The sequence below is a fragment of the Fukomys damarensis genome, unplaced genomic scaffold, assembly GCF_012274545.1.
Source record: "Fukomys damarensis isolate Sample0158 unplaced genomic scaffold, DMR_v1.0_HiC HiC_scaffold_11, whole genome shotgun sequence".
Taxonomy (NCBI): Eukaryota; Metazoa; Chordata; class Mammalia; order Rodentia; family Bathyergidae; genus Fukomys; species Fukomys damarensis.
The window spans coordinates 44,587,058-44,602,909 of record NW_022900923.1 but is presented as its reverse complement, the minus strand read 5'-3'; the positions used below and the strand labels follow the sequence as shown (position 1 = coordinate 44,602,909).

The 15,852-nt window shown below is 50.0% G+C and overlaps 1 protein-coding gene across 1 annotated transcript in view; it reads right to left on the bottom strand.

The window, feature by feature from the left end:
- Rassf5 (Ras association domain family member 5) overlaps positions 1 to 15,852 on the bottom strand; it is a 70,016-nt gene that overhangs the window by 37,315 nt on the left and 16,849 nt on the right. Inside the window, exon 2 of the mRNA XM_019205871.2 lies at positions 1,660 to 1,781. Coding sequence (XP_019061416.1) covers positions 1,660 to 1,781 — 122 coding nt within the window. The remainder of the gene's footprint in view (positions 1 to 1,659; positions 1,782 to 15,852) is intronic.

The following is a 15,852-nucleotide window of genomic DNA, read 5'->3' as shown; positions in this document are numbered from 1 at the left end:
TAAGGAAAACTACCCAAGATCTGCCTCTCTGGGTTGGGCACAGCACTTCCCTAGCATGCTGGAGGCCCTGGGTTCAGCCCCCAACACTGCAGCAGCAACAACCACAACCAAAGTTGCTGCATGAGTCTGCTGTGCCTGCTGCCCCAACTTCCAGCCCAGCAGACAGGGTCCAGCTAAGGGCCACGCCTGCTTCCAGGCCCAGACATTGTCAGCGTTCACTGGATTACTGCTCCAAAGTTTGAGTTTTTAAACACGCAACTTAGGACCAATTCTGTCTCACTTTCAAAGGTACATGTCCCACTTGCTTCCGATAACACCAGGGGAGACGAAGGCCCTGGGAGCAGCAGAGTCTGTGACAACCATGCAGACAGACAGACCCCTTTCACCGCAGGCATCGCGCCCAGAAAAAGTGTGTGGACGGCTACTTTGGGGACTCAGGGCTGCTCGTAAGCCCCCCAGAAAGTCTGGTTCCCATTGCTGTCTCAGCACGATGGGCTTTTACCTCTTCGACTCCCATATACACTGTCAGGAGGATCAAGAGAGAAGTCCCTCCCCTTTGTCACTAAGTCCTCAGCATTCCTGGGCCTGGCATGCGGTGAACATACAGAGCATCCTGTTAAACGAGTAGACGGGCATCCGGGAACACACCTTACTCCCAACCAGAATCTTCAACTACAGACGAAGGCCCGCATCTGATGTCACCTCCTCTGGGAAGCCTTCCTGATTTCTCCCTGCAGAAACAACCGTGTGTACCCATAACACCTAGCTCATGCTTTTCCTGAGCATGCGTCACAGGATCTACTATCTGGTTGTGTTTGGCATCCCCAGCCCCAGCATAAGCTCTCTGAGGACCATCATGATGTACTGTTTATTACCCCCATTGGCCCTTGGCACATAGTAGATTATCAATAAATGCTTATTTAATACAGGAATCCGTAAATGCCGTCCTGTCTCCATTCCAAACCCTAGACATCCAAGTCCAGACACACTGTATTTTTTTGCCTTGGCAAAACCTGGGACCAGAAGCTGTTTTGGGCATCAACTTCCTGGCCCTCCCCACTGCCTTTTCCCCCGATTCTACAGGACTAGAGATCGAACCCAGGACCTCATGCATGCTGAGCACTGGACCACTAAACTACATCCCCAGCCCTTTTTAAAGAACTTTTATTTTGAGACAGGGTCTTGCTAAGTTGCCATGGCTAGCCTGGAATTTTCATTCCTCCTGCCTCAGCCTTCTGAGTAGCTCAGATTACAAGCAGGTGCCACCCTGCTGCCTAACTGTCTGGTCCTTTGACACAAAGAAGAAGCACTGGCCCTGCCCCTCTAAAGCTTGATTGGCCCCTGGCTGGCCAAGGGCAGCAGGACACCTGAAGGTCTGTTGCTTCCCCATGGGCCCAGGGCTCTAAGGGCCTTCTGGAAGCTTCTGGATGTGATGCAGTGCCTGGGGACAACCACAGGGCACCATTGGGTATACAACCCCTCCATGTCTGCCCCAGACCCCTCAGAAAGGGTGTGACTGGCTGCATCTGACCGGAAGCAGACACCCGAATCCAGCACACAGGCACACTGGAGCCTCGTGCCGCCTGCCGCTCACCAGAGCTTCTGAGCGTAAGTGGAGCTTGGACCCTACAGGGCTGCCCAGCTGCTCCTGCTGCCTACCTGGCTGGAGGCCAGGCTGAGGATGGTCTCCCGGAAGGCTCTGTCCCTCACCGGCCGCTCCTGCTGACTGCAGTCCAGCTGGATCAGGGCGCAGCACTCAGGATGGCAGGTGAACTTGCAGTCTGGAGGGAAAGAACCACAGGGGCGTCAGGAGCCACAGCCTAGGACATAGGGTTCCTCTGCCCCTGGGGAGAGCAGTACAGGGAGGCCAGTGCCCTGCTCTGTCACCCTGCATGACAGTGAAGCGCTTTACACCCTCGGAAGCTGCCCCCACCTGCACTATTTCACGTGAGACCACAGTCGACATTACGGGGCTCAGGGGCCTTGGAGACTGTCACAGCCCAGCTGCTCCTCATTGGCACCCTTTCTACTGATTCCCATGAGTCACCAGGGCCACAGCTTGCTGGGAAAGGACTGGATTTTCCTGGGCTACATCTGCCAATCTGCAGGCTACGGGTACAGGTGTTCTCTGGTGACAAAGATGCTGACAGGTGTGGGGAGGAAGGTGCAGGCATGAAGCAAGCATTCTTCAGAGATGGCATCATCGCCAGCAGGAAGGGCTGCTCTCCCTGACCTGCCCGGTCCAGAAGGCCCACGTGGCTATGCTAACCCAGCCGAAACGGCCTATGGTTCACTGCCATGGAAGCAGAGACTTAATTTCCAGTTCTAAAAAGAGCCTTGGGGACTCCTTAGAGAGGGGGAAATTGCGGCCCAGAGAGTGTCAGGTGCCCACGGACACAAAGCTGGCATTTCCCAGCTCTCATGGGGCTCCCTCTGGGGCCTCCTTGGCAGGAAGAGGTGAAGTCAAAGGCCCTCAAGGAAGGAGAGAGGGGGAACGGTACGTGCCTGGAATCCCAGCCTTCCTGGAGGCCAAGGCAGGAGGCTTGAACGTTCAAACTTAGCCTGGGCAGCATACCGACTTAGCAAGACCCTGGCTTAAAATATATATTTTAGGGGCCAGGGATTTAGCTCAGTGGTTCCGCCACCTGCCTCACAAGCACAAGGACCTGAGTTTGATCCCTGGTGCTCCCCCCAAATATATATATATATATATATAAAAGGCGGGGATGCAAAGACCCTGGGTTCAATTCCCAACACAAAAACAAAACAAAAGCTCAGCTCGCAGGTGCAGTTTCCACAGTGGCTGCTCTGTCGACACAGCCTCTGTCCCTGAGGTCCCCCAGCTCAGCCTGAAGGCCCAGCCCTACAGGTGCCAGTCTCCAGCAGTGCCCCCTCCTGGCTGTGGAGGAGGGAGGTGGGCCAGGGCAGGGCCATGGCAGTCTGGACTTGTCTGGATAACCAGGGGACCGGGAGACCGTTTCTGGTTCATAAGAGCTCAGACATACCCTGTCTCTTTTCTTCTAACAAAATGCACACAACATATCTGGTCTCCGTATTAATTGATTAATCAAATTTAATTTGTTCTTTTTTTTTGAGACAGGATCTCACTATGTAGCTCACGTTGGCCTTGAACTCACTGTGTAACCCATGCTGGTCTTAAACTCACAGTGATCCTCCTGTCTCAGCCTCCCAAGTGCTGGGATTACAGGATGCACCTCCATGCCCAGCAAGGACCATATTTTTCATCTGGGTTTTGCCACTACCATCCGAAGGGCCGTGCCTGACAAAGTGAGGGCACAGATTCTAAGCCCTGCAGCCTCCTGACCCCACGGGCTAAAGCCCGGCCACTTTTCTGGGTCACCATCTAGAACTCTACCTCTCATCTCATGCCCAAGGGTGACACAGTGCCAGCGTCCCCTCATCAGACCCCTCAAGAGTTAGGCCTTCCCGGCACACCTGTGTCATGGCCCCTTCTCTCCCCTGGGATGGAATGTGTGGTCTCCGAGGTGGCCCTGTCCCTACCTGCAGAGGGAGGTGTGCTTGGCATGGAACAACCTCGCCCTCAGTGGGTGACGGGCACAGGGGGAAAGAGGGCCGAGCCACCCTGGCCCGCAGTGCCCAAAAAATGCCAGGGCTGTTGACAAGGTGGCACAGAGGCCAGAGCCCACAAAAGACGGCATTGTTCAGACTGCGGCCCCGGAACACACTCAGTGATGAAAACGCTGCAGAGATGCCAAGTTGGGGAACAAGGAAGAGGCGAGGCGGGGAAGCCCTGCCAGCCCAGAGCAACACGGCCCTCACTCCCAAAGTGTGCCCCATAACCCACACACCCCAAACGTGGACTCAGGACTCTAGTGCCATGTACCTGGTTGCTCTCCTCAGTGTCTCTCTCTGACACACTCGGACCTTGGAAGGCTCTGCTTGCAGGCCTGGTGCGGAGCTGGACAGAGCTAGGCACAGAGGCTCCAGCAGGCGGAATTCGGGATTTCGGCAAACAGTCCCCTTCCCACAGGCCATGTCATCTCCCACTGCAGCCAAGCCACTGGAGCACGGCTTTGGCTCCCCTGTCCCTGGATGTGCCGTGGCTTTCACGCCAACAGCAATGCAGTCAGAGCCCCAGTGCTCTTCACCAAACACAGGGGGAGCAGCCTGCAGGGCTGATAACCCATGATGCTCTGAAGATAGGGCTGTGACCCCCAGGAGCAGGGCTGAGCAGATGGGAAACACACAGAAAGGGACAGTGGGGGGCAAGAGAGCACACAGAGTGCCCGGAGTCACAGGTCAGGAAGCTTGTTCGGACAGACACCTGCCAGCCACAGCAACCAGAAGCTGTGGGGGCAGAGACAGGGACAGACGCAGGTGCCCAGATGCCCCACTGCAGGGGTCCAAAGGAGGCAGGGCTCCGTGTGCCCGAACAGACAGGGTGAGGTAAAAGCTTAGGCACAACATTCCCAGGACCCGGCTGTAGGTTCTTAGAGAGAACTGGCTTTTCATCTGGACAACAGAACCATCCCTTCCCCACTCTCTCCTTCCCTTCCAACGACGGCTCCTGTCCCCCATTCCCAGGCAATGCTACAGGGAAAATAAATGTGTTTCAAAGTTTGGGGAGAGGAACCAGTGGAAACAGAAGAGGCCAACTGCAGGGAGAAACGATGCAGACAAACCACAGTAGGGTTGCTCTCCTAAGGGGCCCCAGCATGCAGACTGCACTCGATTCCTAGGGCGGCCAGGGCAATGGACCATGAGGGAGTAACTTGACACAGGACTGCACTGACTCCCAAGTCTGGAGGCTGATTTGACCTCAACTGGGTGCCGGGACTGTACTCCCTCTGAAGCACATCAGGGACCCGGGCCTGGCCTCCCCCTAGCTTCTGAGGCCTTGCTGCCACCTTGGCATGCAGCTGCGGACCTTCAACCTCTGCCCGCATCTTCAGTAGGTTTCCAAGGTTTCTCTGTCCTCGAGGGCCATCTTCGTGTAAGAATTCTAGGCAGTGTAAGAATTCTACTCCAGTGCGACCCCGATTTAACCAAACATGTGCAAGTACCTCAGTTCCAAATAGGCTCACAGCCTACAGCCACATCACCCTGAACGTGCCTGATCCCATCTGATCTCGGAAGCTAAGCAGGGTGGGGCCTGGTTAGTACTTGGATGGGAGACCACATAGGCTCACCTCTGCGGGGCAGGGACTAGGACATAAGTGCCCCACTTTAGGGGCAAGCAGGGATCACAACACAAACCCTGGGCCACAAGGGGAGCACAGAACCCTTGGTCCCAACAGATGGCAGATGCCACGGACACCATCTCCAGAGATGAGCAGTGGACGATGGGCAGGGGGCCAAGTGGAGCGGGGCTGCATCCAAGCCAACCCCTATCCGCAGGGCCCCCGCTCTGGGCTCTCATCACTCCAGCTCTGGCCGCGTCAGCCCTGAGCTCAACAATGATGTCACCTCTTCTTCCACTTCAACCCAGGGGACGTAAGGCCAGCAGGTGGGACGAGACTATTTTCCAAAATGCAGACGCTGCAAACCTCCCCCTAACCCCAGGGCTGCTAACGCGGTCTCTGCTCCACCCTGATGCCCAATGCGGGCACATGGGAAGTCCCTCTGTGGGAGGGACTGTCACACCAGTGGTTCCTTTTCCTGAAACACAGGCTTCCATGGATAAGGCCTTCCATGAAAGGTTCAACTCAGCCGCTCCAGCCAGGCCAAGGCGTGGAGTGAGGGTGTGGCAGCCCCCAGTGCAGAGCTATGTGGAGCCCACGTCTCCCCACGGCCACTCCCCGGTCAGCAGGCGGGAGCCTCGCAGCCCACGTGGACAAAGCAACTTCTGAGGCCGAGGGGAAGCAGACGGGCACCTGACGCCGGAGCTCGCGTCCGTCCTCACGGACTCCAGCCGACTGGAGGAGGAGAACCTCAGAACTCCGCAACCAAAGCCCTCCGCGGCCTGTCCTAGCACTGCGTGATGCAGGCGGACACCTGCCCCAGTCTGTTCGCCACAGCTCTGTGAGGCCACATTCATTTTCTCACCGGCAAAATGGGAATCCTAACAGCCGTCCAGAGGGCTGCTGTGAGGATGGCACAGGAGGCCTGGAGCGTGGTCCCCAGTTGACAATGCCACTCTGCTGTGACCCCCCCCCACCAAGCTCCTGACCAGAGTGCACATCCCCCTCCAGCCGCTCACTTCCCAGACAGGCACACGAGGCGCTTCATTCCTAAAATAATGCATTAGGCACTGTGGGAAAAGCTGGAAAAAATAAGGTGCAGCACGTCAAAAAAGTGTAACTTATGAAAGCTTTTAAAGAGCAGAAGGGAGGATTGTCCTGCTCCCGGTCCTGGGAGATGGGAGATGGTCCTCAGCAGCGGTGCCTGTCCTGGCTCCTTCTGAGACATTCCTTTGAGTGCCCCCCATTCCTGTGCTGGGGGTCGCCCCATGGGGGCCTCTGGAATGGACCAGCTATGGCAGCTCGAGTACAGCCCAGTGTCTCCATCGCCCTCTGTTCCCAGCCTGCTGCACTCCCTGGAGTCCCCCCCATACCTCACCACAGCCTCTGCCCTTCCTGCTCCTCTGGCTGGGAAACCCCCTCTACCTGGCCCCAAGCACGTGCTGGAGCCCCCTCTGGGACCAGGCCGCCTCTCCAGGTCTCTGTGGCTCAGTCCTGCCTCCAGCCGTGTCTTGGCCCAGTACCAGAAAAGCCCTGTCCAGAGGAAATACTTCAAAAGGGTGGCATGGACTAAGTGGATGGAGGAAGGAGGGGAACTTCATCATCGGCTGAAGCGCAGAGGCCGAGTGTGAGCACGGATCCAATGGAAGCTGTGTCCTATCTCCTAGTGCCTCACCTGCCCTTAAGTGGAGGTGATCATGGTATCCGCCTGTAAGGCTGCTGAGGGGATTAAATGAGACAGTCGTGTATGTAACAGAGCAACACATGGCACACACTAAGGGTTCAATAAATAATAGCTGGGCTTGTTGCCTGGCTAAATCCAAGTCTAGTCTGGCCGGCGGCCATGGCCCCTGTCTGTGCCCACCTGTCAGTGCCACAGCCCCAGGGACACTGCCCCAGCCCCCACTGCGCACTGATCCCTTCTGGGTGGGAGGCTCGGCTCTCAGCTCCCTTCTGAGGTATCTGGAGCCAGATGAGGGGCGGTCTTCCTCTGCCCCCCGCACTCCCTCTCCCCTTCTTGCCTACTCACCCTCTCCAACATCTGAACCCCTAAAAGCTTCACTGGTTTCAGAAAAAGTCATTAACCAAAGTTGACCGTGCTCACTATGGAGGGGGATGTGGGGAAATGTCGGCAGCACCTTATTGGTGATGTGGCTCCCGGCTGGGATTTTTCCTGGGAGCGCATTCACTCACGTGACAGGATATCTTCATCACATGACAACGAAATGCCGCGATACCCGCAAGTGCATCTGTCTGCAGGGGACGTGTCACAGAGAGGACACAGTTATGGGTGAGAGCCATAGAGCCATCATACAAGATGCTGCAGGTGGGTACCATTGGTCTACATGGAAAGACGCCACCACCTACCGTGAAGGCAGGAATCAATACACGGGTGCTTCTCTACTGATGGGGCAGGGCCACGTCTGGAAAGACGGTCACACGCTTGCTTCTATACGGGAGGAAATTTCAAACATTTTTCCGTTCTTCAGTTTCTGCATTCTTACAATGAACATATCCCAATTACTAGCAAGAAATACACCACAAAAGGGGTACAAAGGAGAGTCTGGTGCCCACACTGGGACTGAGAAAGCCCTGTTCTCACCTGATGGGGCACCCTATCTTCTGTAACCCTTGCTGGGTCTGCACGACATTGTTTCTACATTTACTTCTTAAATAGATTTTTTAGGGCAGCTTTAGGGTCACAGCAAAACTGGCTGGGTTTAAACTTGCAATGTCCCTGCCTCGGCATCCCAGAGCACTGAGATTATGGGCAGAGGCTACCAGACCCAGCCAGTGGGGTTTCTTTATAACCTCTGCCCCCCCACACACACACACACACACACACACACACACACACACACACACAGCTTCCCACCATCAAGGCCTTGCACCAGAGGGCTCCATCTGCTACAGCTGACGAACCTACAAGGACACATCCCATGTCCACAGCTACTGGTATTGCTCTGGGTGTCACACACTCTTGGGTCCGGGCATCCACTACTACAATATAGCAAGCAGTTCCACTATTGAGAAATCCCAGTGCTCCACCTATTCATTCCTTGCTACCCCATCCCTGGCATCCACTGATCTTTGTTTCCACTTTTGCCTTTTCCAGAATACCACAGTTGGAATCGGGCAGGATGTAGCTTTTGCAGATGCGCTCTTTCACCAAGTAATATGCCCCAAAATTTCCTCCCTTTCACTTCATGGCTTGACAGCTCATCTCTTTATTGCTGAATAACATCCTATTGTCTGGAGGTATTGCAGTTTGTTTATCTTTTTGCCTCCTGAAGGACACCTTGGTTGCTTCCAAGTTTGGGCAATTCTGAGTAAAACTTCTATAAGCATCTATGCGCAGGTTTTTGTGTGAGCCTAAGTTTCTAGCACCTTTAGTTTACCCCCATTTTACAGATGAGGAAACTGGGACTGCAAGAGGTGAAATGACTCACTGATTGCCTCACAGCCAGCAAGTGGCAGGCCAGCACGGAATCCATCACCCCCGGCTGCTTCTCATGGCCCTGTTTTCTCTCCATAACCTTTTCCTCAGAGCTGGTCCCCCCACTCTGCATTGCTGGAAGCCCAGGGTGGGGATGGAAGTTGGGGTGGCCTCCACCCATCTTTGGGGGCTCTGGAAGAGCCACATCACAGCCAGCTCAGCCGAGCTGCTCAGCTTGGGGACTGCCAGGGCTCTAGGAGTTTCTGTCTGCCTGCTCTGGGCTGTTCTCCATTCACCACTCCTCTGTCTCTGGGAGGTCACCTCTGAGAGACTCTAAACTACCAATCCAAAAGCCAAAGGTTTCTGGCCAGAGCTCTCTGGGCAACTTCACCAGAGGCAGCTCCTCTGCCAGGGCGAAGCTCCAGCTGGAAGCAGGCTCTCAGCCTCTCACACTCAGGCCCGACCACTGCAACCCTGCTCCTCGTGCCATCAGGATGGGCACGGGTTCCCACACCAGCCTCCTCACACACTGGCGTGGAAGCACACCCACTCACCACCAAAACTCAGAAGCCACGAAACACTGCTGGATGTGTGTGCCAGAGGTGCGGAAGAGCAGGTGTGAGGGATGGGACTCTCGATCTGGGGCTGGGCAGCAGAGAGAATCTGGCCCTTGGGTTGCACGGGTCAGGATTTGAAGCCCTGTCTCTCACTAGGTACGAAATATCTGAGATGTCTCAGCTCAATATGGAATTTATCTAGCCTCGATTCTCTCACCCACAAAACAGACGTAATTCTCCTGTTGGCAAAATTAGAACGTATTTAAATGACTCAAAGCTGCCTGCACTGAGTAAGTACTCAGGAAACTACAGCTTTCATTTCCAACACTGTGGGATCCCTGAGTCTGGGTACCCAGTTTCCGGCTGACTCAGCATGGGAGGCCAACCAAAAAACCTCTTTGATTTTCAGTGCTCTTCTACTGAACTACAGAATCCCACAACTTTCCCCTTCGCCTACATTACTCCCAGCTGCTCCCACCTCCCTCCATCGCTGCCTGGGGTGGGCCCAGAGGAGCAAAGCAAGCGCATAGAACAATAAGTACATCGCACTGAGGATTTGCAGCCACCACCAAAATCAACACAGCCAATACATTTTCTGCACCCTGGCCACACTAGTGCGACCGATGGTGTGGGAAAGGAAGCTCCACGCTCCTGGGTCAGAAAGCCGCTGGGGACATCTGCATCTTAATGTTTCCAGGAAGAAGCCCGAATCCCAGCCTTCCTGAGACCTGAAACACTTGGCACCCCAACCCCACCCAGAGGGTCGGAGGCACAACTGGCCCTTCCCAGGACACAACCCCAACTCTCAACTCCAGCGTGGGGATGAGGTTGGGGAGAATATGCCAGAGAGCAGGCAGGAGGCCAACAGGAAAGGTGAATGCCGTGGTAAGAAGGGGACACAGGAATCACCTAGGCAGACAGCAAGCTAGGCAGCTGGCTGCACAGGTCTGCGTCTCCACGGGAGGAGCTGAGAGAAGATGCACCGGAATGTGGATGACTTTCAGTCCCATGTTTGGGAGGGCGGGCACTGGGGAGCAGGTCCTCCAAGGCAGGCTGGGGGTGTGGGTGGCACTGGAGGACCTGGGTGACTGAGGCACCAGGAAGTGATCCAAATACTACTCCAAGGACTGGGTCCCCACTGCCCCAACAGCCCTATCTGCTTTGCATTTGGCAGGGTTTGGTGGAGCTGATAAATGCCCTCTTAATGCCCTTTTCATACTAAAAGAAAAGGCAAAAGTTCTGCTTGTTTGTTGACTCAGCAGATTCTAAAGCAGATTTCAAAACTCCCTCCCTGCATCAGTAGTTACTTATTCCCCAAGCCTGGCCTCCTGTATGTCGCATTCCCAGGCAGCTGGATACGGCCCCTTTGCTCTCCTCACAGCTGCCCAGCACCTCCTCAGCACACCCAGCCTGCCTGGCAGAAGCGAGGTGCCCAGGTGGGCCTGCCGAGGCACAGCCCTGCCCCGCATGGGTAGGCGTGGGTGGGTGCGCCTCTCGGGAAGCACATTAATCATCCATACCCAGCACGGCCACACACCCCGAGGCTGAGAACCCTACAGAAGGCAGCTGTGGCCAGGCCAGGCTGGGCGTGCTGGGGGGGTGCTGGGAGGGGCAGGGCAGGGCAGGATGGTGCACAGCAAGTTTAGACAGAGGATGCAGGAAGTGGGGGAGGTGCCCACCATGTGACTGGACTTGGGGGTCAGGGCCTGGCCAACTGGCCATGTGGCCAGTGTCGTGCCACTTTGGCCTTTGAGGGTGCTGTTCCCTGGTGCATGTCCTATCTGCCCCATTATATATGTACATATGTGTGAAACTATAAAAAATTTTATAGGCTGAGTCACTTTTAGGGATTGATGCCTCCACCTCAGACAGTATTAACTGGCTCCCTGCTGGAACAGCTCTCTTTCCACCCCTTCAGCCTTTTTCTCTGAGTTTTGTACCCACTTACTAGTTCTAAGGCTGGAAGCCAGCACTTCGTGCATGCCAGGCAAGTACTGCATCCCTCAGCCACACTGATGGTGCCCTATATTTTTAATGCTTCCAACAGCATTAAAATGATAACATTTACATAGTTTTAATGCCCACAGTTGTCTAAAATTAGCTCGACTTTTAGAGTTGGGAGTGTAGCTCAGTGGTAGAGTATCCTGAGATTAATCCTAGCACCAAAACTTAAGTTACCCTAAACTAAATTAACTCTTTTAAATGGATTCAGTCTTCTTAAAACAGTTAAATTGTTCTTAATGTTTAAAATTTTCAGGATTTCTGGGAAGATGGCAGAGTAACAAACAGCAGAGAAATAGCCTCTCCGAGATTGGATGTTCAGATGCTGGAATACAGCAATGTGAGGAAGAGGAGGGAAGTGGGGTCCTGGGAATCAGCAAGGATCTGAAGTGAGAATTGAAGCCCATGGAGGAGTGAAGAGAGAAACCTCAATGCACTTTATTTCTGAGCCCTGACTTACTTCGTGGGAGGGGTGGCTTGAATCTGCAGATGCATGGTGACTACTGGTGACCCCAGAGGCCTCAACAGAGAAATGCACAAGTGGAATGGAGAAGGAGACACAGTGAACTGCAGTGGCTGGTGAGTCATTCAGGTTCAGGTGTCCCCCAGAAGAGGGTAATCGGCCAGTAGCCACTTTGGAGATAGGCCAACTGAACTCAAAACAGAACAGTTTGGGGATGGATTCATCCAGCATATCCCAGTGCCAGGCTGAGGTGGAATCAAATGTCCAGGAGGTCAAGGAGCCAAGGTCAAGCTGGCAGGAGGCACATGGAGTGTTGCAGGCTGAAGAAATTGGGTTCCAGCCTCACAGCCAGAAACCAACCTGAACTTCAGTGGAACTAAAGATGCAGGCTTGCTGGGATGACCCACTACCCTGCCATAAATCCACAAGTGCCTTGCTGGGATTAATCAACACAGAGCTGAGCTCTGACTACTCTACCAGTGACGACAGAGACACACTTTGAAGTAGACACTTTTTTTCCTTTTTTTCTTGATTGTTTTTGTTTTTATATTAGTGTATACACTACTCCTAGTAATTGTTGTTGTTTTTCTGTTCTATTCTCATTTCTGTTCTTCTTACTTTTTTTCCCCTCCTGTTTTCTTCACCAACTTCCCAAAATTCTCATAATCTTCCTTTGTGTCTTCCAGCCTTGCTTCTAATCACTTCCTCTTTTTCTATTTCTCCATTTTAACCCCTTTTAAATTTTCTCCCTTGAGGGAAAAATCACCATACTAAGGACATATTCACTGTATACAATTTTCTGATTTTAGATTTTATTATATAACCAGAAATATAGTTCATATGTTTAAAGGTGGCAGATTAATAGTTACCACAGTTTGTTATTTTTTAGGCTGTATTTGACTCTATTGTTATTGTTGATTGTACTACTTTAGCCAAGGTGACATAACTGTTCTAATCAGTTATTCTTCCTGATATGCCAAGACTGAGATTGCCTAAGGGTCATAAATAATACCATAAGCCAGTGCCAAAGAATGAGGAGCTAGATCAAATAGGCAGCAACTTCTCATCCCCAATAAATTGCAGAGATAGGATCTTGCAACAGACTCAAAACCCAAGAGCCAGCTACCCCTGGAAGACATCTCTGAGAAATAGTCATTTCCTAAGGGTTCTAAATACTAGTAACAAAGCTACTTGCCATAAACAATTTATAAGCATCAACCCAGGAATTAAATTTTAAAAAATAGAAAATGAGAAGGAACTTAAACAAGATGCAACTCCAGTCTTCCAGTTCATCAAAGGCAAACCCAGGGGGCAATGAGGTGGAACAATTTGAAAGCCACCCACATGGACTCTCTGAAGTGGTAACAGCAAAAGCACCAAAGCAGAATAGTGAGGTTCTAGAAAAAGTCAAATCAGAAATAACCTCTCAGATAACTACAAAGATGGTGACCATAATGAAAGATATGCTTAGTGACTCTAGAGCACATACAGATTTTAAAAAAACAAAACAAAAACAAAAACAGAGGAGCTTAGGAAAATGCTGGAAACCACACAACACCAAACATTGGAAAGAAATGGAACCCACAAAACACATTCACACAAATATGCAGGAGATTAAAAATTCCATTGAAAGTATATGCAGCAGAGTGAACCAATGTGAGGGCAGAATATCAGATATAGAAGACAGGATTGTGGATAGCAATCATGAAAAGAAATGCTTTGTAAAAATAGCAAGGGATCATGAAAAATCAATCGAATAGCCTCTAGATGATGTAAAGAAGAATAATACAAGATTGAGCAGAGTCAATGAAAAAGCACATGATAATACAAATGATATAAAAAAGGTGTTCACAGAAGTAATGGCAGAAATCTTCCTAAGCATGGAAAAAGAATTTGACATACAGATAAGTGAGGCACATAGAACTCCAATTAGCCATAATAAAAAAAAGTCTACACCAAGGTATATAATAGTCAAGATTCCAGATATTCAACACAAGGGCAGAATATTAAAAGCTGTTAGAAAAAAGAAACAAATCATCTATAAAAGAAAGCCCTTCAGAATCACAGCAAACTTCTCAACAAAAACTCTCAAGCCAAGGAGAGTTTAGAGTGAAGTATTTCAAGTCCTAAAGGAAAATAAACTCCAACCCAGAATGACGTACCCTTCAAAACTATCTTCCAAATTTGATAGAGAAATAAGATACATCCAATGCAAGAACACCTGAAAAAATTCATGACCACCAAACCAGCATGCCAGAAGGTTCTGAAGGACATTCTAGAAAGAGATAACAAGGATCATAACTCCATGAACCCCAACAGAATGAGTCCACCAGGCAAGGCAAGTAATTAAATAGGTGTGGGAGGCAAGAGAAAATAACACAACAAGGATAAGTCAATACATATCAGTTATAACTATCAATGTAAATGGTCTCAATTCACCAATAAAAAGAAACAGAGTGGCATAATGGATCAAGAAGCAAGATTCAATAATATACTGCATACAAGAAACATATTTAACTCAAAAAGAAATTCATTGGCAGAGAGTAAAAGGATGGAAAACAATACTCCAAGCAACAGGAACCAGGAAAAAAGCAGGGGTAGCTATTGCATTTGCAGGCAAAGTGGATTTCAAGCTAAGCTGATTAAGAGAGACAAAGAAGGTTACTACATCATTGCAAAAAGGATAATCCAAGAGGAAGAGATAACAATCATAAACATATGCACCAAATACCAGTGCATCCAACTATATAAAATGAATATTAACAGACATGAAAAACCAAGTAAGCACATGGGCTGGGGATTTAGCTCAGTGGCACTAGGCCAGCCCTGCAAGCACAAGGTCCTGAGTTGAATCCCCAGTACTGGAGAAAAAAAATCAAATAAGCACTAATACAATTATAATGGGGAATCTTAATACCCCACTGTAACAACTAGACCAAAAAATCAACAAAGAAATATCAGAACTGAACCAAACTTTTGAACAAATAGACTTAATAGGTGTTTACAGAGTGCTCCTCCCCATAATATCAGAATATACAGTCTTCTCGGCTGTGTGCTGGAATTCTCCAAAGTAGACCACATACTAACTCATAGAACATGCGTAAGTAAATGCAAAGAAACTGAAATTATCTCATGCATATTGTCAGACCATAATGCAATGAAATTAGAAATCAATGACAAAAAAAAAAAAAACATAAACACATGGAAATCGAGTAATGCACTCCTGAACAGGTGAAATTGAAGAAGAAATTACAGTTTCTACAAGTAAATGTTAATGCCAATACAACATACCAGGACTTTTAGGATACAATGAAAGCAGTCCAACAAGCAGAACTTATAGTGGTGAATTTCCATATCAGAGAAATAAAGCAAGATCAAATAAACAACCTAATGTTGAACCTCAGACTTCTAGAAAAAGAAGAGTAAGTCAAGCCCAAAGCTCATACAAGGGCAGAAATTATAAAGATCAGAGCAGAAATCAATGCAATAGAGACTATAAATCAGAACAAAGAAGCAATGAATTGAGGAGTTGGTTCTTTGAAAGATTAAATAAAGCGACAAACCCTCAGTCAACCTTATCAAAAAAAAAGGAAAGAAAAGACTCAAATCCATGCAATTAGAAATGAAAAGGGTAAAATCACAACAGATATTGCAGAAATACAGAAGATCATCAATACCTACTTTGAGAATCTGTATTCTAATAGATGGAAAACAGAAGACATGGACAGATTCTTACATAGATATGAATTACCAAAGCTGAATCAAGAAGATATAAAAATTCTAAGTAAAACCAACATCAGTCAATGAAATTAAAGATGCAACTAAAGTCCTGCCAACAAAGAAAAGCCCAATAAATTCACTGCTGAATCCTACAAGAAATTTAGAGAAGACCTAATGCTGCTACTTCTCAAACTCTTTAATGAAATTAATAGGAAAGCAATGCTCTCAAATTCATTCCTGGAAGCAAGCATTACTCTCATGCCACAACCACAGAAGGATCCAACCAAAAAATACCTACAGGCCAATCTTCCTAATGAACACAGACATTAAAATCTTCCATGAGATACTGACAGTCATTTTTTTTTTTCTTGTACTGGGGATTGAACTCGGGACCTTGTGCTTGCGAGGCATGCAGTAGAAACACTGAGCTAAATCCCGAGCCCATTTTTTAAAATTTTTATTTTCATCCTTTGACTTTAAGTAATTTAATTTTTTTTTTTTTTTTTTGGTTTC